The sequence below is a fragment of the Choloepus didactylus genome, chromosome 17, assembly GCF_015220235.1.
Source record: "Choloepus didactylus isolate mChoDid1 chromosome 17, mChoDid1.pri, whole genome shotgun sequence".
NCBI lineage: Eukaryota > Metazoa > Chordata > Mammalia > Pilosa > Megalonychidae > Choloepus > Choloepus didactylus.
In genome coordinates this window covers 4,329,323-4,352,428 of record NC_051323.1, presented here as the reverse complement: position 1 = coordinate 4,352,428, position 23,106 = coordinate 4,329,323, and the positions used below count along the sequence as shown (strand labels likewise).

Here is a 23,106-nt window from a genome sequence, read left to right as displayed (position 1 = left end):
GGAACGATCTCCAGCCCACCAGCAGTGGATGGCTGTGCCTCTTTCCCAGTCTTTCATCACCACATGGATATTATCAATTTTTAAAAATTTTTGCCAATTTGATGGATGGTGTTTCAGTTTGCTGAAGTTGCCAAAATGTAGCATACCAGAAATGGGTTGGCTCTTACAATGGGGATTTATTAGTTTACAAATTTACAGTTCTAAGGCCATGAAAATGCCCCAATTAAGGCATCGATGGGATACTACCTTTTCTGAAGGAAGGCTGAGGCATCTGGGGCACCTCTGTCACCTGCACATGGCCAGCGTCTGCTTGTCCTTCCTCCCAGGTTTCGTTGCTTTCAGGTTCAGGCTTCAGTGGCTCTTTCAGCTTCTGTGGGTCCTCTCCTAGCATCTCCAGAGCTTTTCCCTATCAGCTCTCTCTGGGGGCTTTTTCTCTAAGCTCTCTCCAAACATCTCTGGGTGTCTCTCTCTAAGCTTTTTCCATCTTTTAACCTCATAAAGGACTCCAGCAAAGGATTAAGACCCTTGAATTGGGTGGGTCACCTCTCAGTTGAAAAACCTTATCAAAAGTTCCCACCCACAACAGATCTGCACCCACAGGAACGGATTAAAAGAATATGCCCCTTTCTGGGGTACATAACAGCTTCAAACCAGCACAGATGGAAAGTGGTATCTCCTCATGGTTTAAATTTGCAATTACTTGGCTACTAGTGAAGTTTAGGCTCTTTCTTAAATCAGTACCCATTGGGTTTCCTAGTCATGTCTGTTTCTCTTGAGTTGTGTAGTCTTTTTTCTCATTAATCTGTAGGAGCTCTTTCCATTTTGGGGATGTTAACCCTTTGTCTGTTTTATGATCCAGATATACCCTCTTTTTATTTTTCGGTAATTTTTTTTGGCCATTCAGAAATTTTAAATATGTTATATGGACTTTTTTTTTTCTTTTTTGTAATACAAAATTAATAACTACAGTACACAATGTTGTAAAGTGAAGAAAGGTGTAAAGAAGGAAAAGAAGCTACCCATAATCCCACTACTCAGTCAGTGACAACTCCTGTTAAAATTTTGATACCTGGCAGGAGAGTGGTTAAAATCTTGGACTATGAAGTCAGAAAAAACTGGGGTTCCACCCATGACTAAATTTTTCTCTACTAAAAAGTCATTTAAGCTCTCTGAATGTCAATTTCCTCATCTGTAAGAGGCATTAGTAATCATTCCTATCTTATGGAGTAAAGGCTGTTCACAGAGTGCCTGAGATATGGTCAGTGCTCAGGGGAACGTTCATGGGCATATTTACAAAGTTCTCAACTGAATATGCAATTTTAAACCCTGCTTGATTTTAGCTGCATTAACTATAAACATAGCCACTCAACTTTAAAACTTTAGAAATGTTATTGCATGGTCAGACTATAATTTACTCTTGTTAGACATTCGGGTTGTTTCCAATTATATATTTTCTCTTTTAAATAGATCTATAGCATAAACTTTTCCAGTAATTAGGTAGAGAACCAGAAGTGAAGTTATTGAGTCAAAGTGTATGAACAGGCTCCTAATCTGTATTACCAAATCACTTTCTAAGCAGGTGTACTTTTAATGTTTAGGAATGATTACTAATTTTGTTAGGTGTAAAAATGGCATTTGGTTTATTTTTTAAGTCCTACCTGTTAGAGATACTTTACTGTGAAATATTTACAGGAGAGATGTCCGGAATTTACTTGTAAATGCTCTAGTGATACCCAAGTATCAGTCAACAAATGAAAGGAAAAGCAAAATGTGGTATATACATATAATGGACTATTATGCACCCATGAAAAGGAACCAAGTTCTGATACATGCAACAATATGGATGAAACTTGAAGACATCGTGTTGAGCAAAATAAGCCAGACACAAAAGGACAAATTGTGTATGATCTCACTGATCCAAAATAATAAGAATAAGCAAAGTTTTAGAGTCAGAAACTAGAATACAAGTTACCAGGGGCTGGGGAGGGGGAATTAGAGCTTAATTGGTACAAAATTTCTGTTGGGGGTGATGGAAACATTTTTGTAGTGGTTGATGGTGATGGTAGCACAACATGGTGAATATTATTAACACCACTGAATTACATATCAGAATGGGGTTAAAGGGGAGACATTTTTAGGTTGTATATGTGTTACTAAAATAAAAAAAAAAATAAAAATCTTCCAATCCGGAAAGCAAAACAAAAAAAAAGACATTATGGCACAACTGAAAAAACTGGAATATGAACTATACACTTTATATCAACGTTAAATATCTTGATCCTGATGGTGGTACTTAAGGTGGTTTTACAGTGCATGTCTTGCTTCTTAGGAAACGTACCTGGAAGTGTCAAGTGTTAGAGGAACATGATGTAAGCAACCTACTCTCAAATGTTTAGAGCAATGGATGGATATGTAGATAGATAAAGACACAATGATATGATAAATGTCACATAATGCCAAAAAATAGTAAATCTGGGTATCTGGGTGAGGGGGCATTTTGGAGTTCTATGTATTGTTTTTGCCACTTTCCTGTACATTCAAAATTAGTTCAAAACTAAAAAAAAAAAAAAAATGCTCTGGTAAAGAGTGTTGGTTAGGGGAGGGGAATAGATGAAATAGTATCAGTGACAAAAAAAAAGTTGAAGCTGGGTAATGGGTGCTTGGAAGTTCATTATCTTATTCTCTCTCCTTTTGTGTATGTTTGAACATTTCCATAATAAAACATTAAAAGCAGGAAGGAAGGAAAGAAAGAAGGGAGGAGGGGGTAGAAAAGTAGGAAGGAAGGAAAGGAAAGAAGATAAAAAAGAAAAGATGTAATATTTTGGACTACCACAAGCCATTTATGAGTGTCTAATTTATAGAAACCTTGACATCCCTGTTATTCTCATTAGAGAGAGAGGAAAGAAATGAAAGAAAGAAAGAAGGAAGGGAGGAAGGAAGGGAGGGAGGGAAAAAGAAAAACTTGGTTTGCTAGCCTGGGCTCTTTCCCCATCCTGTTACAAGGTTTGGTGAATTTGTTTTATCCCTAGTGCCTTCTAGGGTGTCTGTGAAGGAAAGTTCACTGCTTCTCAATGCCTGTTACTGTTTTCTCAGTGGTGGGTCACGTGGATCAGCTGACAGGTTTAACATGTAGTTATTTCTACAAAACGCTTTAGCCGAGGTGAAAAGGTTAATAACAATAGCTACTCTTTTTGATCACTTATGGGTCAGGCTCTGCGCTACACACATCACATTATTTCATTTCATCATATGTAGATGAAGAAACAGAGGGTCATAGAGGTTAAGTAACTCCCAAGTTCACCCACGGCAAAGCCAGAATTTGGATCCCAGATTTATCTGTTTCAGTCATTTTTTAAACCTTGCCTGTCATTTTTATTCTGAATAGATGATGGAAAAACCTTACTTCAACAGTTTTGTTGGTTAACCAAGAAGATGAGCCAGATCTGGAGCTCTCCTTCAGTCATTCTTCATCTGAGGTATTCAGAGCTCCACAAATCCCAGATTCTCGCATCCATTTTCTGGGAAGAGCCTCCACAGCCTTCATCACAGTCTTAGGGTTTGTGACCCCAACCTCCCCCAAAAAAGGCTGAGCAGAAGTTGAGGTGCTTCAGATGGAAAAAGATACAGAGACGTGTCTGGGTGCCACTGTGGTCAGCATTCTAGTGCCCTGGGAGTGGACAGAGCAAGGCCAGCTATGACCCAGGTCCTCAGGGCGGGATCAGTCTCCAGAGAGGATGGTAAGTCGAGACCCAGACACACTGCATCTGGGGTGCTTCCCACAGGGACGCTGATGAAATGGGCTCTGTCCTCCGAAATCTTTTTTGGATTTGGTCCTCCATTCCGACCCCACTGCAGAGGACTTCCCCTCTGGACATCCAGGAATGCCTCCTGCAGCCCCCCACACCACCTCAGAAGAATCTCCTTAGACGCAGACCCCATATAATCTCCCTGCATGGCATCCGTTCACATGTGGCACCAACCCTCTCCTCCACACGTACCATCCTTGAGAGCAAATTCAGTGTTTCTCCGCCTCCGTGCAATGTATTTGCAGCTACTATTTTTTTCCTGATTAAACCTACATTTTTATTAATGATTTTTTTGATTAAAGAAGTTGCAGGTTTACAGAAATATCATGCACAAAATATATAAAACAGACTTTCCACATACCACCCTATTATTAACACCTTGCGTTAGTAAGGTACAGTTGTTATAATTCATGAAAGTACATTTTAATAATTGTACTATTAACTACAGTCCATCATTTACAATAGGATTTATTGTATTGCACAGTCCTTTGTTTTTTCTTTTAAGTTTTAGTCTAGTAACATGTATATGACCTAAAATGTCCCCTTTTAACGACATTCACATACATAATTCAGCACAGCTAATTACATTCACAATGTTGTGCCACCATCACCACCATCCATTTCCAAACTTTTACAATCAACCCAATAGAAATTCTGTACAATTTAAGCATTAACTCCCCAACTCCTACTCCCAACCCAGCCCCTGTTGCGGCTTCTCCGTGCACGCTATGAAATTCTTCTGCTCTCCCCCAGCCGAAATGCTGCCTCCTCGGAGAAGCCTGTGTTGAGAGCTTCCTAACAGTTGGCTCTTCCTGTGAGTTCCCAAATCCCTTCACCCCTGTGTCTCTCGGGAGAACATGAGTGTACACATAGCACAGAGCCTGGTAGGTAGATGGTACTCAATAACTGTTAGATAATTCTTATTTTTGTTTCTATTTCCAAAAAAAATTTAGAATTATGACTGTTTTATTTAAGAGTTTCATTGATCTTTGTGTCCCCAGAACCTGGCATTTGGCAGGTGCTCCATAAACTTGGAAGGAACGAATGGAGGCGAGAGGGAGGAAGGGCTTTCCAAGGTGTGGGTATGGGTGGGGTGGGGGGTGAGGTGGTCCTGGAGAGAGCCCACCCAGACTCAGACCTCCAGGAGTTTCTGTAGCTGCTCTGCAGGCTCTTGCCTCCAGCAGCAGCGAGCTCCAGGCAGGGTTGCAGCTGACCTTCAGCAAGGGAAGCTTGCGGGTACCTGGCCAGACATTCCCAGGGATGGCCCCAAACTTGACCCATTTAATCATACTCCCGACTAAGTGGAGGAGTCTTTGGAAAGAGAGCAGGTATGTGTGTGGGAACTCCAAACTGAGGCTGGGGCAGTGTCTCCATCTTCCCCCAGGGCCCTCCTAGGCCCAGCCTCTGGCCTGGCCCAGTAATTGTGAATTTAACCCATAGAGCCAGGACACTCCTGCTTCGGTCTACAGAACAAGACCGCTAGCTCCTCGCCCAGTTGACTGCTGGGGCAGAGCATGTAATCTCTGTAGATCCCAGCAGCTAGCTCCATCTGGCTTCATCCCTTCTGCATTCTTTACAGCCCCAAGATGCCCGGGTCAGGCAATGAGAGCTTGGAATCTGGAGCAGACACTGAAGGGAGGTGCACCCATGTACCAGCACAGTGGGCCAGCCTGAGTCAGGGGCAGCACACGCTTATCTTACTAAACACCCACTGCTTCTACTGAATTAACATGACTCTCACTCCTGTTTTAGAGTCAGGGAACCCAGGGCTCAGTGATTTGGCCAACTGTCACACAGGTGATGGCTTGGCTTCTGCTTTCCATGAAATCTCACCTTTGACCTTTAATTTTCTCCATCTGCAAAAGAAGATAATGACACCCACCAAACCAGGTACTGATTTAGAGTGTGTGTGAATTCACTTTCAAAAAATTTCTTCAAAGGCTAACAGAATGCTCCTTTCTGTATAAAAGAGGACTGACACTCGTTTTGCTGCACTTGCTGATAGCTTCATCTCTCCCCAGCACCGTGCCCCACCCCCACCATTATGTCACCCCTGGGTGGGGTCCTTTGTCATTCCGCGGCCTGGGGAGGATCCTGCAGAAACAGGGCCTTGGGCTTGCAAGCATCGCTGACAGCCCTTACATGTGTATATTCCTTCAGCGTTTACAAAACACAACCGCAGATGGTATCTCCTCTAATTCTCATTTCGTCTCTGTGACAGAGGAATTCTTACCCCATTTCACAGAGGGGATAAGTAACGCCAACTGGGCGCAGGAGAAAGGGGCTGAGTGCGCGCTCAGACCCCAGGTTTTGGGAGCAACTGCCTCTTCCAGATAAGCCTGGGTGCCCCGCCCTCACCAGCTCTGAGAAGGGGCCCAGGGTGACGGCAAAGGGCAGCTGTGACCAGAGTACTTGGTCAGATGCCCAGGCCCCAGGTGCACCGGGGGACTGTGGGTTCAGGAGGTCTGGAGCTAACTCCAGGAATCCACATTCTTATCTAGTTCACTGGGGTTGTGGTGCTCTGGGGTCCACACTTTGAGAAGCTGTGGAAGGTGACGCAGGGTTCTCAGAGGCTGGGAGCAGCCAGCAGTGAATCTCTGCTGGAGATGAATTTATATCCGGGCAGGAGTGAGGGGAAAGGGAAGGTCAGATTATGCACCTACTGAAATATCTCAAGAATGGTTTTGGATGAGCAACATGCCAGAAAGTGTCTGTTAATTTCCAAACATTAAGAAATAATAGAGGAAAGGGAAGTTTCTCTCAGTATGACATAAAACCTGGAAACTATAATTTTTTTAATGTTGCTTACATAGCAATCAGTTTCTGCATGGAAAAAAAATACCATAAACGAAGTCAAATGGCAGAGGACAAATGGGGAAAATACTTGCAACACAAATGACAAAAGCACCTGAGTCCCTTAAACCAAAAAAAGAAGAGCAACAACTCAGAAGAAAATGTAAGGTTTCATGTAATCATTCACTCGTATAGCAAGTTAGCAAACTTAACCCTTATGTGCCAGGCACAATTCTAAGTGCTGAGAATTCAGAGATAAAAAGAAAAAGATAAGGAGATCCAGATCCCATTCTAGTTGGGAAAGGTGACAAAAACTAAATAAGGAAAACATATATTAGGTTAGAAGGTCTTAAGTCATACGGAGAAAAACAAAGCAGGCAGACACCATTTCACAACCATCAGTATAGAAGAGATTAAAAAGTTGATGCTATATTGTGGGGGAAGGAGCAGAGAAGCAAACTGGCATCCACTGTTGTTAGGACTTTAAGTACATTTACGGCCTTTTTAGGATGGTAAAAATGCACTTACATTTCAGCACGGTCATTCTACTATTGCTAGGAATGTGTACCGCTGGACACAGGCACACACGTACTCGATGACCACCTCAGCATATTCACAGTATTATTTGTAACAACAAAGTATCAGAGGCTGTTCAAATGTCCACCCCCAGGTCTGCGTCAATAACCCACTGCTCAGCCACACACCACACAGGCAGCTGCCTGCACAGATGTGCAGTGATCCTCAGGAACTAGCGAATGAGACAGCGACACGTGGAGCTGTGTCTACCACCTCTTCTTGTTTGTGTCAAAAGGGAGCACCTACGTGCATGCTTGGGCAGGTCCGGGAGATTTCCGGGAGGGTACACAGGAAGCTGCGGACAGAAAGGAGGGCTGGGGTCCAAGGGTGGGAGGGATGCATTTTACCTCACATCCTTTTGCACAGTTTGAAATTTTAGCCATGCACATGCACTGCCTTTAGAATTAAATTTGAAGTGAAAACTTCTACAGTGGAGTCATATCATGTAGAGTTGAAGGAGACTTTCAAGTCCGTGGCAGGGCTGCGTCAAAATCCCCTGGGCACTTGTCAGGACACGGCTTCCCTGTCCCAGCACTGGTTTAGCTCTCCATTCTGAAACACAGGCAGAACAACGCAGCAGGCCCCAAGTTCACAGCCTCTTATTATTTATTCCCTGAAGAAACTGAGACACCCCCCCCCCACCGCCGAGTGTCAAGTTCTGTTCCAAGGGCTGTTTTTACCACAGTGAACAAAGTCAGGCAAGACTCCTGACCCCAGGAAACATCACTGATGTTGATAAGAAGAGACAGCTGATAAGAGGACAGAACGGCTGCCACCGGTGGAGACTTTCGCCTGAGCCAACCATTATTTTAGTTTTTCTAGAAAAGAGCTAATATTCTTCACAACCCTATGAAGGCGCTATTATTCTCCCCATTTTATAGATGAGAATACTGAGGCACAGAGAGGTCCCACAGCCAGTAAGTGGATCTGAACCCTGGTGGCCTCTCGCCTGTGTACTGACAGGGTGGATCCGGTGCTGACGGCAGAGCTGAGACCCAGAGCGAGAGGCTCCTGGAGGGAATGGAAGCATAGGACCCTCTGATGGAGAAGAGAGCCAGTGGGACTGGAAGGAGGCCTGTGTGCCAGTGGCCTCAGGAACTGGGAATGGGCGAGTGCCTGACGCACAGAACATCTGGTTGCCTTAGAACAGTAGTCCTCTCCTGCATGATTACTTCTTCAGGGCGGGAGTGCATTGCCTCCTGGTGCCTGTTCCATTGTATGGCAGTTCTATTCTTCAGGAAATTCTTCCTTGGGTTGAGAGCTGCTAGATTTCCCCTAATAGCCATTTTCTCTTTCATGTGAGCAGAGCCTCTGCATTTTAGCTGGGTCCATGGCTACTGGAAACAAAGATCACATTTTCTGAGTAGAAGTGCCTGGGGACCACGGTACTGCCAGTGGGCTGTACCCCTCCTCCGTACTGCTGCTTGGCTTGGATGAGTCGTGAGCCGAGTTGGACCCAAGGGATGGTGAAGTGACGAGACAGAAGCAGCCTGGATTTCTTGAGTCACGCCAGCAGTGGAGCACCACGTGGGAGAGAAAAAAACCACCAGTTTTTAAGCCAATGGCTCTCAACCCTGGCTGAATTGAATCACCCAAGGAGCTTTAAAAACAATATTGCAGCCTGCCCGCTCTCCTGCTCAGTTTCTGATTTAATTGTAGCCTGGGCCTTGGATGTGTAAAAAATGCCCAGGTGATCTAACATGCAGCAGCCAAGCTCCAGCAGCATTGGTTGAAGACACTGTTAGCTTGGGGTCCTGTTATGCAAACCTAAACCTGGATCCTGACATGTCCAGAGCTTGGGGCTCGGCTCGCAAAAGCTGTGCCCTGGGGAACAGTCCTGCTCCCGATGGACAGGTCTCCTGATCTAAATCCGGTGACAAGCCCCCTCCTAATGGCATTTTGTCCCGCCCTTCCTCATTTGGGGTGGGGGTGGGGGCGGGTGATGCTGGCCAGTCGAGGAATCACAGAGACCCCGATCCTGAGACTTGATCTGGAAGGAGGAGCTTCCAGGAGGGAGACGATGGAGTGGGGAGAGGGTCCGGGGTCGAGGTGGGGGGAGGGGGGATGACAGAGAGGGTGTGATGAGGCACAGAAGCTGAGAGGCAGAGTAGCTTGAGGACAGGCTGGTGGATCCTTCACTAAACATGAACAGCAGAGCATGCAGATGGCAGGGATCAAGGGTTGAGACCTGGCTGGGCCAGGTGGTGGTGGAAAGTACGCCACGTTGATCTGTGAAACAGATGAGGTGGCTCAAGACTGGAGGTGCTGGAGGTGGGGACGCCAATCCGAGGTCCCCTGAGAGGCGCTGGAGACCACTGAACACAACCTGATAGCTTCTGAAGAAGTCAGTGTCTCACACTGTTGACTTACGATTAAGCTCTCAATCAGCCTAGAGTTCTGATTGTCTGCACCTGTACTGCTTCCCAAGCTAGTGCTCCCTCACTCATCCTTAGATTTTAGGGATCTGGAAGGATTATCTCCCTCTAGAACAGCCCCTTCCCCGCAGGAGCTGATCAGGAGCCCAGTGCGTTTTGTCTTAGTGCCAGCCCGCAGTTCTTTCTAAGCAGGTGGGCGAGGCCAGGCTGCAGGAGGGTTGAAAGAAATCGAAAACCTTGCCCACGTTGACCTCAAACATTAATGTGCATAGGCACACCAGGGGCGTCCGTTAAAATGACTCAGTAGGTCTGGAATGGAAACTCCCCCCACCCTCAGCCCCGTGCGTTTCTAACAGCCTTCCAGGGGCCACACCTGGAGCCGTGAGGCCAGTGGTTCTCAGTCTTGTAATCCCCCGAGAGCTTTAAAAACCCAGATGCCAGGGCGTCACACCCAGAGGGTTTGTTAAGGCCCCCAGGACTCTAACTTACTGTCAAGGTTGAGAAGCCATGCTTTGGCATCAACCTGGGGAACTGATTTTAAATGCAAGTTCCAGGGCACCCGCCCCTGAAGCTTTTGCTTCTTTAGATCCTGGAAGAGGACTGGACAAAAATGCGCACTTCAGCAAGCACCCCTGGATATTCCGCGGCAGGTAGAAGTCGTCACACTTGAAAAAGCCTGACCCTGTGATTGAGATGCCAAATAGCAGTGATGGTGGGGAAGTGAAGACCCAGGTTTGGAGTCAGATAAAGCGGTACTGGGTCCCAGCAGTCCGGTAAGGGTAAATCCCAAAAAATCAGTCACTCACTCACTCAAAACAAAAACAAAAGCAAAAACAAAAACAAAAAAAAAACTCCCTTATTTGCCTTTCCCACTAAGGTTTACAGAAGCCTGTGTGATTATTTCTAAAAGTGGAATTGCTTCCTTAAGAGGAAGTAGCTTTTGATTTTAGATACATACTGACACCCCTCCCCCCAAATTCACCAAAAATGCATACACACTTCTACAAACAGTGCACACTTCTAACAGTGCACACTTCTTTAAAAAATGCATGCACACTTCTAAAAAATGCACACTTCTAAAAACTGTGTCTCTGAAAGACTGTTCTTTCCATCACGCTTTTGCCCACACGGATAATTCTTTAACAATGTTGTCCTCTGATAGTGGAGAAATGGGATCCCGTTGTTGCTTTTATTTGTATTCCCTGATAATTAGCGAGGTTGAGTTCTTTTCGCTTATTTACTTAATATTTGCAATTCTCCTTGAATCTGCCCAGTTACACCCTTTGGGGTCGAGCGCTTGGACTCAGTGAGCCCGTTTCCTCCTCTGTACAATGGGGGCGCAAATAGCTCCTTAAGTTGTGCGAGGAATGTAAAGTGCCGGGAACCGGACGTGGCAGCAGCAGGAGTCTCCAAAACTTCTGCCTGGAAACCCCCTCGGGACCCGCGCCTCTGCCTCAGCCAGGGACCGGCCCCGGGCTCGCGCCCCTACGCCCGGGCCCCGGAGCCGCCGTCTCTTCCCGGACCCTGCGCCCCCGCGCGGCCGCGCCGAGCTCCTCGCCCTCCCGGCCCCGGCGTCCGCGCCCGCAGCTCCTGGCGCCGCTCCCAGCTGCGCGGGGCCGGCCCCCGCCTGCAGCCTCCGCTTTCATCTCCAGGCGCTCGGGCCACCGGGCGCCCGGGCTCCCCGCAGTCACACCAGCGACGGGCTCGCAGGTTTCCCTGCCGACCGGAGTCCGCGAAGAAAAGAGGGATTCTCAGGACCCCCCAGCAGCGCCCCCCCATGTGTAACAAAGGTCGTTTCTGGATTACTTGAACAAAAACCCTGCGCTCATGCTTGCATGACAGTCATCCTCACCTGCTCTCAGGCCTTGTCCAGGTGCAAAGTCAGTGTCTACTTTCTCGCAGGAACATTACAAAATCTTATGGGCATATATATTACTATGTGTGTGTGTGTTTTCTTGCTTTCTTCTATCACCTTTTCCTGTGTCCTTCCTTTCCACTCCTTGGGTAACTGTCAGTAACATGCAGGAGATCCTCCCAGAACTTTCTCCCTCTTCCTATAATCATACAGCATTTATTAGTAAGACTCTAACCCAAGTTAGGTCCCTCAATCCTCACAATAACCTCCCAATTACTAATCCATTCTAGTTGAGGAAACTGAGGTTGTGATTCCCAACCTGTATTTACTGAGTTCTTACAATTTTCCAGATTCTATGCTAAACATTATATATTTTGTTGTTTAATTTTTGGAACATTGCTACTTGCAGTTGAGCAACAGATCAGAGCTCAAGGAAACTGTAAATTTGTAAGGAGTAACGTGGCAGGTCGGGATTCCAAAGCCCACTGCTACTTTGTCATCCTTCATGCTTCCAAAATGCCCTCTGGATTCACGGGAATTCAGGAAAACGGGAATTCTCATGCTAAGAGTGTGATGGAATGATAATGGATTACTACAAGCTTCCTATTAAGGTATTGTAAACTTATTTTAATAGCTGTGTTGTCTGTCTTCACATGGAAAACAGCAATGAATATATCTGCTTTCAGAGGTGCTGACAGAATTAAACAAGACCATGTTAATTTCTTCTATGCTATAAAGCAGGACACAAATATAAGATTGATTAATATATGGCAATAGCTGTTTGTTGGTTTCTTTTTCCTTATTTTATTAATTTAATATTTATTAATCACAAAAGCATTATGCCTGTTGGAAGAAATCAAACTATGCTGAGATGCCTATTAACGCTGATAATCTCCTTTCTCACTTCACTGCACAGCCCCTGCCCCCAACTCCACTCCTAACAGGTGTGGTGCTTGGTGGTGATCCTTCCAAAATTTTCTCTATGCTCATGAAAATATTTCATTAAAGCAGACATAGATGTTGTTTTGTTTGGCTACAATTATTCACATTTCTCTGCAATTTGCATCTGGCACTTACCTGCTTTAAAGACCATTTAATAATTCCACTTATGCTGCTGACACATTTGCTTTAACAATTGCATAATATCCCTAGTATGAATGTATCTTCATTTATTCAGCCATTTCCCTGAATATTTCTTCAAAAGACCCTTTTGAAGAGAGAATACCCTTTCTCCTTTATTACTTCTCAGTGTCAAATCCTCTCCCTCCCTCTGGCTGGGCTTGTGAAATTTACCAGCGCTCTGGCTCTCTCTTCCCTCCCACATTCCTGCTGCCACTAAGAGCAGCTGACCCCAAAGTTGCTGTCATTGTTTCTCAGTCTCCTCTGGGTGCTTTCTAGAAACGAGCATGATTCCGGAGGTGGTAGGTCTTTACCCAGGATTTGAAGAAACCCTTCCAAATTCAACACTGAAGAGCAGAAATGGAGGCTCCTCCCCGGGTTGCTGGGGGTCAACACATACTTACCTGCTGGATAAGGGACGTCTTTTGGCTCCCACTGACCTCCTGGCTCAAGCCCTCTGACCTACTGTTGGGTAAAGGCTAGGGCCTCCTGGCTGGTTCCCTGTCTCCAGCAGCTTCTTCTGGTCAGTCCTCTCCACCACTTCCCAGGGTGATCTTAACATCTGTCATGGTGTCTCTCCTTAGATCAGAAGCTTTCAATGGCTTCCCATTTTCTTGACACCTGTTATTCCTTCTGTTCCTAAACTACCTCTTCCTCCTTCTGGATTCCATCAAAGTTTCCATACCATAAACCTAGGAACCATCCTTGATTCTTAGCTGCAGTGTCTTAACCCTTCTGCCTCAAAAATAAGTCTACAGTGGTCTTCTCTCCACCCCCAACACTGAAAGCTCTCTCACTCCTCTTCCCCCCACTCCTTCGCAAGGGTGTTCCCTCTGCTTTCTCCAATCCTTTCTTAGCCTGCCAGAGCATGAAGAGGAATCAGAAAAGCAAGCTTCTGCTGTTCCAAAGAGAGGGCGCTGAGTCAGAGAGGACAGCGCAGAAAAGTTACTCTGGCAGAGTAAATATCAGAAATAGTTTTGCAATTGAGTTGTAAGACTAGGGATACCACGAGTTATTAGAAATAGCTTCACACACACTTTGCAAGCTGTGCTTATTGCTTTACATCATTGTCCTCATGACGAATTTAAAGCAGTTCATGGCTTCAGTTGGGCCTTGGTACAGTTGAATTTTGCAGTATCTGGACTGTTTTAGGTTAGTCACTTGTTGACATGCTTGTTATATTCTAATCATGTATTGGAAACTTAAGAGAGGCAAATACCTTTATGTGTGGAATCTTTCTCTCAGCCTTCGGTTACCTACCTCTTTTTTGAGAAAAGATGAAAAGGAACCACCCTGGTGGCATCTAATGTAGTGCAGGGATAGAATCTCCCGGGGGAAAATCTCATTAAGGAGTGCCTTGCAAATCTAGCTACAGGGATAGAGAATATCCCTGTAGGTAGTCCAGAAAACACCCAGAGTTCCTTCTTAGTCCTTGATTTCTACAGGAGTAAGACTGAGTGATGCTACAGCCTGTTGCTCGATTGGCAGCTTGTTAAGTCTCCACTTTGGAGAAAAACCACACAGAATATAACAGGTTTTGCTGTAAATGCATCTAGAGAACAGGGTCAGTGAGAAAATCATATGAAAAAAAATCCCTTCCTAGCATCAAAAAAATGTCAACCTATCTGACTGCTACTTGGAAGCAGAGGGCAGAGAAGGTGGCTTAATCTTCAGAATCTCTCCGTTTCTGGCCTGTGGAAGGTACAGAAGCTGGGACCAGGAGGACGTGTGTGGAATCAGATGGAAAAAAAAAGCTTTCTCTTGGGATGATTCAACGGGCTCGTGTGGCTCCCATTTGCCTCCCTCCCAGCTGGGCCCACCAGCTGCCTCCAGCAAGAGACATGCCAGAGGGAGTTAGACTTAAGCATAGAATCAGGCAAAACCATGTGGTTCTCATTAGTTTCCCATCTCATTTCTCCTCTCATTTAAGCTATATATATGGTCCACTTCCTTTAGAAAACATCTAGATTTTGAGATTTTTATCTGTTTACAGCATTAGGATTGTTAGACTCTTTCCCCTTCACTTTACCAAATATTTACTGTGAATGGCACCTATTTTTTCTGCCCATTTGGCTATTCATGTCCTGAGGACTGCAGCAGCTATGTGTGTGTGTGTGTGGGGGGGGGTACATGTTATGTTTCCCAAATTTAATTCTGCAAATATTTAATCAAGTACCAGGCATTATTCTAGAGGTTGCTGGGGTTATTTACAAGGTGGTTTTCTCTTCTATCCAGGAGCTCAGACATTAGCAAGGAAGGCTGACTTGCATTAGAAGTACTGACCTGCCAACAAGCATTATTAAGTACAAAATGCTGAAAGCATAAGCAAGTGTGAAAGGAGGGGGCTTGAGAGGATGTCAGAAAGGCAACAGTGCTTGAAGGGGCAGGTCGGATGTGCGTTCAGGGGTAAGGGATCTGGGTGAGAATGCAGGAGACTACAAAGGATAGGTGCTGCTGGTCCAAGCACTTAACCTGCCCATGCCTGCCTTCCTACTGGGAACCAGCAATACCTGGGATTAAAAGGAAAGATCTGATTATATCATATAAAACTTTACAAATCCCTAGGCAGCTTGGAACAAGGAAGTAGACAAAACAATGACTAGGAATCAGAATTCCTGGGTTTTGGTTCCAGTTCTGGCTTTTGAGCAAATCACAGCATCTTTCTGAACCTTAGTATGGGGGTAGTAACACCTGCCATGGCTATCTCCCAGAGCTGTTGTGAGATGCAAAGAGATTCTGCTCAGATCAAATGGGCTGTGCTGAGAAGAAATCAACAGGATCCCTGGCTGGGGTGAAGGGGAAGGGAGTAAGAGGCAGATCAATAAAGGAAGAGCCCAAGGGGATGATACGTCCAGGAGCCACACAGAACCCTGGTAAGAAAGACACCATGCAAACAGCACTGCAGTGTAAGAGTCTGGATAGTGCTCAATATTTGTGGAGTGTTTACCCAGCTTTCTTTGTGAGCAGGTCAAGTGCACACTGTCTGGAGACTGGAAACATGCATTTTGACCCAAGTATGCCGGTTTGGATATATTGTGTCCCCCATAAAAACCATGAGCTTTTAATCCAATCTTGTCTGGTGGAACATTTTGCTTGAATGTTTCAATGGAGATGTGGCTCACCTGACTGTGGGTGATATCTTTGATTAAATTATTTCCACGGAGGTGTGGTCCCCGCCCATTCAGGGTGGATCTTGATTAGTTCACTGGAGTATTTAAGAGAGAAGATAAGAACCGACACAGGCACTAATGCTTAGAGATTCTTGGAGATGGGCATAGAAGGATGTTTGGAGATGGTAAGCTAAGAGATGAAGCCCAGAGTTTGCCTGGGAGAAACTAAGAGAGGACCCCCAGATACCTAGAGAGAAATGCCCTGGGAGAAAGAAGCAAGGATACACAGGAGCTGAGGAAGGAGCTGAAACAAGCCAGGAACAAGGGACCAGCAGATGCCAGCCACAAGCCTTCCCAGCAGACAGAGGTGTTCCAGACGCTTCGGCCATTCTTCAGTGAAGGTACCTCTTGTTGATGCGTTGGTCTGAACGCTTTCATGACCTCAGGACTGTAAATTTGTAACCAAATACCCCCCCCCCCCACCCACCCCCCCCTCCCCCCCCCCCCCACCCCCCCCCCCCCCCCCGCTCCATTATAAAAGCCAATCCATTTCTGGTGTTTTGCATAACGGCGGCATTAGCAAACCAGAACACCAAGCCAGCCCTGCATGCCACATGCTTCTATATGGTGCTACCAGACACACTTTGACAGCAATAACACTAACATCACCACAGCCCTTTCTTCGGTGAAGTTCCCTTTACACTCCCTGTCCGTGGCAGAGGACGCACTCAGTAAATGTCTCATGGTTGTGAGTCCTATGAATTTTGAAAAGGACTTGGTTTTGCCAAGCCTTTGGGAAATAACAGAGAAGACAACTGTACGGAATAAGTTTTCTCAAGGTAGGATTACAACTCTTCATAGCCCTATGATCCCATCTTATAAATTTGAAAATCTACCATTTTGGGACTGATTTCCCTAAATAAAGAGTCAACCATAAATAATTTTTTAAAAAGTTTTATTAAATCATTTAGACTTGAAAGAAGTCACAATAGTTAACACACTTGAGTGTGTTCTGTACACCACCAACCCAAATGGATTGATTTCATAATTTTTATAAATAAAAATAAATGTATTTACAGTGAAGAAAAACAAAACAAAACAAAAAACCGTGTTAGGCAAGATGATTAAACTGTTACCTACAATCAATTTGTGGGGAGAATCAACCTAAAGGATTACGTATAAGACACCTAAGATTTCTTTAGGCTTAAAAAGTCCATAATAGAAGTTAGTTGTAATATATGATTCATTTCTTACTACAGCTTTTTTTTAATCCCCAAAGCAGACCATTTGACCAATGTACATAAAAAGCTTCACTTCTCTTTACTGGAGGTAAAAGTAGAAAAAGCTATTAAACTCTCCCTAGAACTACCTAAGGAATATAGCTATTTAGTTCTACAAATATCATTACAAAACTAGCTATGGACATAAACTGTTAAACAACTTGTGCTACTTGTCCTCCAAAATAATGCAGATTCCTGATTTACCCACCAGGGACAAAAACGGAATCAGCTTCTTTGGGAATCAATTTCAAAATCACCATCAAATCTCTAGAAAACCCATTTCTAGAACATTATAGCTTCCAGATTGTGAGGATTTTCATTCTTCTTTACTATAAAAATATTATTTAATTCTCTCCATATATTTTAGAATTGCTTCTACCTCCCTAGGCAAAAGGTCAGGGCATAGGGCTTGGCCAGCCAGCTTCAGAAGACCAGTGAAGAAAAAGGACCACAAATGAAAAGTTTAGCAATAGCTTCTGCTTGAATGTAGCAAAAAGCCGAGTTGGCTCAAATTAGATTTTGCTCCCAAATCCAGTTTAAATTTGACTAGAAAAAGGAGCCTAAAATAAAATTGAGCAAAGAACAAATTTTCAAGTCCACAGTTTTGGAAAGCCACATTTCTGCGGAGTGGGCTGTTCCGTGTTACCCGTCAGGGCTGTGAGCACAACTCAAGGCTAACTGCTTGGCAAAGGGCTATGGGAGTGGCTCGACTGCCTGGAATGCTTTGTTCCCGATGAACTCAAGGAGCGAGACCTCTGTCTGAGCACTATTTTTCCTGGAAGCTCCAAGTCTTCAAACACAGCATTTTCAATGATAGTTGTAGCTTCAGGTCGTTCCGTGGGGGATGGAGAGAGCATGTGCTGAACCATCACATACTGAAATATGAAAACTGTTTTGTGATAAAGGGGCTAGGTTCAGACCCCCAAACAGTCTTCTAAACCTCAGCACACTTTTTCTATACTCTAAGCTTTGGGAGCTTCAGAACAGTCTCTGGCGCAACTACTCAATTCTCCACTGAAGCATCAAAGCAACCATAGACAACATGTGGACAAATGGGCATGGCTGTGCTCCAATAAGATTTTATTTACAAAAATAGAAAGCAGGCTAGATTTGACCTGTGGGCCATTGTTTGCCAACATCTGCTTTAAATAAACATGGACCATTTTTGGGTAATCAGTTGTTTTCTAACATAACAACGGATGTTTAATCACATCCCTGAAGCAATGACATAATCTGACGTTAAAAATAACTTCATCTTACAAGTGCATGTGAATCTACAATTATCTCAATACAAATTTTAATTAAAAAATAATCATATCAGAGTTCAGCATTTAATAACCTTTTCTTGATTTTTTTTTGAACTACTTTTAATAAAACATATACTCTTGTAAGCCACCATGGGCATCAATTCATCAAGTTTGCAAAGTATACGATAAAATGATATTTGGTGAAACATTTCATTTTAGGTTTGTGTATTTCTAAACATATTATTATATATAAGCCATTTTAAATACAGTCCTTGATCATATACTGCTGAAAGACAAATTTTGACTTTTTCCAATTTGATAACTGACACATTAATTTCCTTCAACTTTCAAGAAAACTTATGATTTACCAATTTATAAATTTTAAAATGATATAGTATGTTTCTGAACCAAACATATTATGAAAGAAAAACAAACAAAAGAAGATGTAAGATGAAGAGACCAGTGTCTGGATCATAGGCGCAGCTGGAGCAAGGCAGAGAACAGCCTCCCCCATGAGGTGTGCTGCTCCTGAAGCTCAGCCTTACCCACGTGCCTATTTTTAAGCAAAAGGTGCAAAAATTTACATATAGGTGGTTATTCAGCAAGGAATACAGAACCCAGGATCACAGGTCCAGGCTTTGATTTTAACAAGTTGCGTGTTTTGGGCAGTTTCCTTTCCTCTCTAGTCCTGTGCCTTTCTTATCTGTAAAAGGGGGAGACTGGCCAGCTGATTGCCAAGGACTCTAAGTTCTAAATATGATTCTAAAGAAAATAAAAGATGAAAACTTCTACATACCTCACGTGGATATTTCTGAGTAAACAGTGGCGGAAATTTGAGATTTCTGACATCACTTAAGGTCTAAAAAGAAAAAAAGCGTTACCTATCATTAAATTTATTTTGATATATGGATCTATTTAAACAACAACATTTTCTGATACTAACAGAATGACTAAGAAGGTTGTCTACTAAATACAGTATATGGAAAACTTACCAATAGCATTTCCTGATAGGATAATCTCTTTCTATAAGTGCTTTCTAGGCACAGGTGTACTCTATCAAATCATCAAAATCTAGAAAATAACTCAAATATAATTATGCTTTAATCATACATGATACTGATATCTGGATTTTAAACTAAAAATGGATTCAATAATAATATAATTCAACCATTCATGAATACATCTTTGTATCCTGTAGTGGATAACCTTTTATAACAGTCTCTAACTTCTTTGTATTTCATATGGAAAAAGCATTCTTTATTCTTTGTGTGTGTGTGTGTGTGTGTGAAGAAAACCAAGTCAACTGTGCTATATACTCAGTATCAAACTAAGCTTCTGAAAATTCATTACTTTTTGTTTGTTTTGGTTTCCTTATTTATAAAACAGGGATAGTAGGACCCACCTCATAAGATTATTTTGAGAATTAAATGAGGTAATTCAAGTAAACTATTTAGCACAGTTCCTGATACTCCTTTTACAGTTTCTAGAAATGAAATAAAGCAAGGAAGTCTCACATTTATGGAGAAATAAGCTGGAGTGTACCTAAACAAAAACAGGGACTGGGTTGGCATCCTAAAGGAAAACAGAAACCTCTCTAGAAGAATCTATGCTGTAAGGCCCTAGAAGGGAAGGTTTCATTTGCTAATGGGCAATCAGCACCAAACTAAGAGCAGATAAAAGCTAGATTCTGGGCTCACAGAGTTAACTTTTAAACACATAATAACATTTAAAACTTAGAATTCAGAAAAACACCTCAGCCATAATTTAATGGGGGGAAAACAGTCTTGAAAGAGGCACTTGAAAGAGGCTCAAGGACATTAACCATCAGAGAAATGCAAACTAAAAACACAGTGGGATTCCATTACACCCTATTAGAATTGCTGAAATTGCCAAGACTGAGAGCCTGAGGGCTGGCAAGAGTGCAGAAGAACTGGACACTGACCGCCGTGGTGGGATGGAAAATGGCACTTTATTATGAAGTTAAACTACTTACCATCTGGCCCAGCAATCCCCCTCTATGTAATTGCCCAGGACAAATGAAAACGTGTCCACACAGGGACTTGCTCATGAATGTTCTCAGCAACTTGATTTTAGCAGCCCTCCCAAAGCTCCCAAACAGGCGAATGGGATGATCATATAGTGGAATCCAGGTTGGTAATAAAAAGGAGTGAACTACTGGTAAATTAGAAAACATTAATGAACCTCAAAAACTTTATGGTGAGTCAAGGAAGTACACTGAGTGGCTTAAGAGTATACTGTATGTGTAGCTTACACGGTGTGACTGTGTGATTGTGAAACCTTGTGGTTCACACTCCCTTTATCCAGTGTAAGGATGGATGAACAGAAAAATGGGGACAGAAACTGAATGAAAAATGGCACGGGATGGGGGGGTGGAATGCTTTGGACATTCTTTTTTACTTTAATTCTTTTTTTTTTTTTTTTTTTTGGAGTAAGGAAAGTGTTCTGAAATTGTGCTGTTAAGTGCACAGCTATATGATGGTCCTGTGACTGTGACTGTATGCTGTGGATGGCTGTATGGTATGTGAAAATAGTACAATAAACCTGAATTTAAAAAAAAAAAAAAAGAGTCTACTGTATGGCTCCACCTGTATGAAACTCCAGGAAACACAGAAAGCAGAGGAGTAGTTGCCAGGGCAGAGGCAGAGCCGGAAGGAAAGGTATTGATGGGAAGGAGCCCAAGGGAACTTGCTGGGGTGACAGAAGGGTACTATATATTGATTGTATTGGTGGTTACGTGCATATATAAATTTGTCAAACCTCATCAAAATGTACACTTAAAGTAGGTGAATTTTATTGTGTGTAAATTGTATCTCAATAAAACTGACTAATGGAAACTTCAGAGGAGTTGTAGCACAATGTGGCAGATTTTCCATATTTCCAGTACATGTTTTCACTAGAACAACTGCAAAAGAATGAAAAATGTTTAAGTCCAAAGGATGAGGAAAACGGAAGAAAAGATAAAATTCTGGAGAGAGAAAGTGGACGAAGAGTGGCAACTAACCTAGCAGAGCAGAGGGAAACAGCCAGCGTGCTGGAAGGGGCTGATGCCAGCGAACAGGGACTCGGGCAGACGTGCAGAAGCAGCAGAAGGCAGAGGCAGACTCCGGGACGAAAACAGAGTCGTCTGAAAGTTTATACAAGGCGTGATATATCCCCATGTAAACACGTGGGGTTTATGCTTTGGTGAAAATGAAGGAAGTCCAAACTTAGGGTCACTCCACAGAGAGGAACGGAAGTGTATGCTGGTGGGTGGGCGTGGAAAACTGAGAAGAAATGGGAACGTGCGTGCTAAAGGTAAGCTGCTCCCCACCCCTCCTACAGCCTTTCTCAGGCCGCACAGTGAAGGCGTCTCTGGAGAAGATGGCTGGTTCCACAGGAAAGGCCTATGGATACCGACAAGGGGCAAGTTCTCACCCCACACCCCAAGACAAGAACTGGACTGTAACCCTTATGGTGAAGTCACTGCCAGTCACCATTTTAGAGCCCCTTTCTGAAATATGAATGGACAGCTAAGGATTTCCAACACGAGGAAGACCAAAAAAATACTAAAGGGAGGGAGGGAGATCTCTGTGGTGATGCAACAGTTCTGTATCTTAACTGCAGCAGTGTTTTCACAAATCTATACATGAGATAAAATAATACAGAACTATATACACACATTGTACCAATGTCCAACTTTTGGTATTGAAATTAGGCTATAATCATGTAAGACGTAACTACTGGGGGAAACTGGGTGAAAGGTACACTGGACCACTCTGTACTATCTTTGTAACTTCCTGTGAATCTATAATAATTTCATAAAAAAAAGTTTTGTTTTTTTTTTTAAAGTATCCAGAGGAAAGAGACAATACAGGGAGAAGAAAAATTTAAAGCATACACATAACTGAAATTCTCAGAGAGAAGTGAAGATACTGAATCCATGAAAAAAGAATAGGATGCCATAACAAAGAAACCATCTTGGACAGTAAAAATTGTATGGTCAACATAAAAAAAGTAATTAGGAAAGTTGGAATAACAAGTCAAGGAACTCTTTAGAATGAATAGTTCAAAAAGACAAAGAGATGGAAAACAGGAGGAAAAATAAATATGGCATTGACAGGATTAAGTCAGGAGTTCCAGGAAAAGAAAACAGAAAAATTAAAGACTTTATCAAAGAAATAATGCAAGAAATGTGCCAGAACTGAAGGATTCACATTTTCTAACTGAAAGGAACTATCAAATGTTAAGTGCAATAAGTGAGGGAAACAAAACACCTATCGATGAAAGGACTGAATTTGAGAACACCATGGATAAAGGGAGAGCTCTAAAAGCTTCCAGAAAGAAAAACAAGGCTGGTCAAACAGGTCCCACACGAAATATCAGGTATCAGAATGGCATCAGCTTTTCAACGGCAACGCTGGACGCTATGAGGAATTGCGGCAATGCTTTTGAAATTCTGAAGGGAACTTAATTCCAGGCTAGGGTTCTATACTCAGCCAAGCTATCACTTAAGTAAAGGATGGAATAAAACACATTTTCAGATACCTAAGGACTCTAGGACAGATCCTTTGAGAACTTCCAATAGAAAATATATATAGAATAGCTATAGGCTATATTTGAGTACACAGACAATATTTTTTGACATGTAGAAGATATTGAACATTTGTTAAAAATTAACCACAGAGGTTCATAAAAACTAAGCAATTGAGAAAAAGCATTTCTGAAAGGAAAAAGAAGACTTATATAAGAAAAAAGAAAGTCAGAGTATATTATTTGATCTAGAATAGAAAGAATATTTGCATGGTCAAGATAAAGACTATAAATTTAACCAAAATTTTTTAGATAATTACTTAAATAAAATATTTTTATTAAAATAAAATTCACATAACATGAAACTCACCATTTTAAAGTGTACAATTCAAAGTTTTCATTATATTCACATGTA

The 23,106-nt window shown here is 43.0% G+C and overlaps 1 protein-coding gene across 3 annotated transcripts in view; it reads right to left on the bottom strand.

Moving 5' to 3' along the window:
• Positions 1-16,572: 16,572 nt before the first annotated feature.
• EIF2AK3 (eukaryotic translation initiation factor 2 alpha kinase 3) overlaps positions 16,573-23,106 on the bottom strand; it is an 86,265-nt gene continuing 79,731 nt past the window's right edge. For 2 of the 3 annotated variants that reach the window (XM_037806782.1, XM_037806783.1), the window contains 2 exons: positions 18,958-19,020; positions 16,573-17,789 (listed from right to left, as the gene is read on the bottom strand). In XM_037806782.1, the coding sequence (XP_037662710.1) occupies positions 17,589-17,789; positions 18,958-19,020 (264 nt within the window). In that variant the 3' untranslated portion in view covers positions 16,573-17,588. The other variant, XM_037806784.1, reaches the window with a different exon arrangement.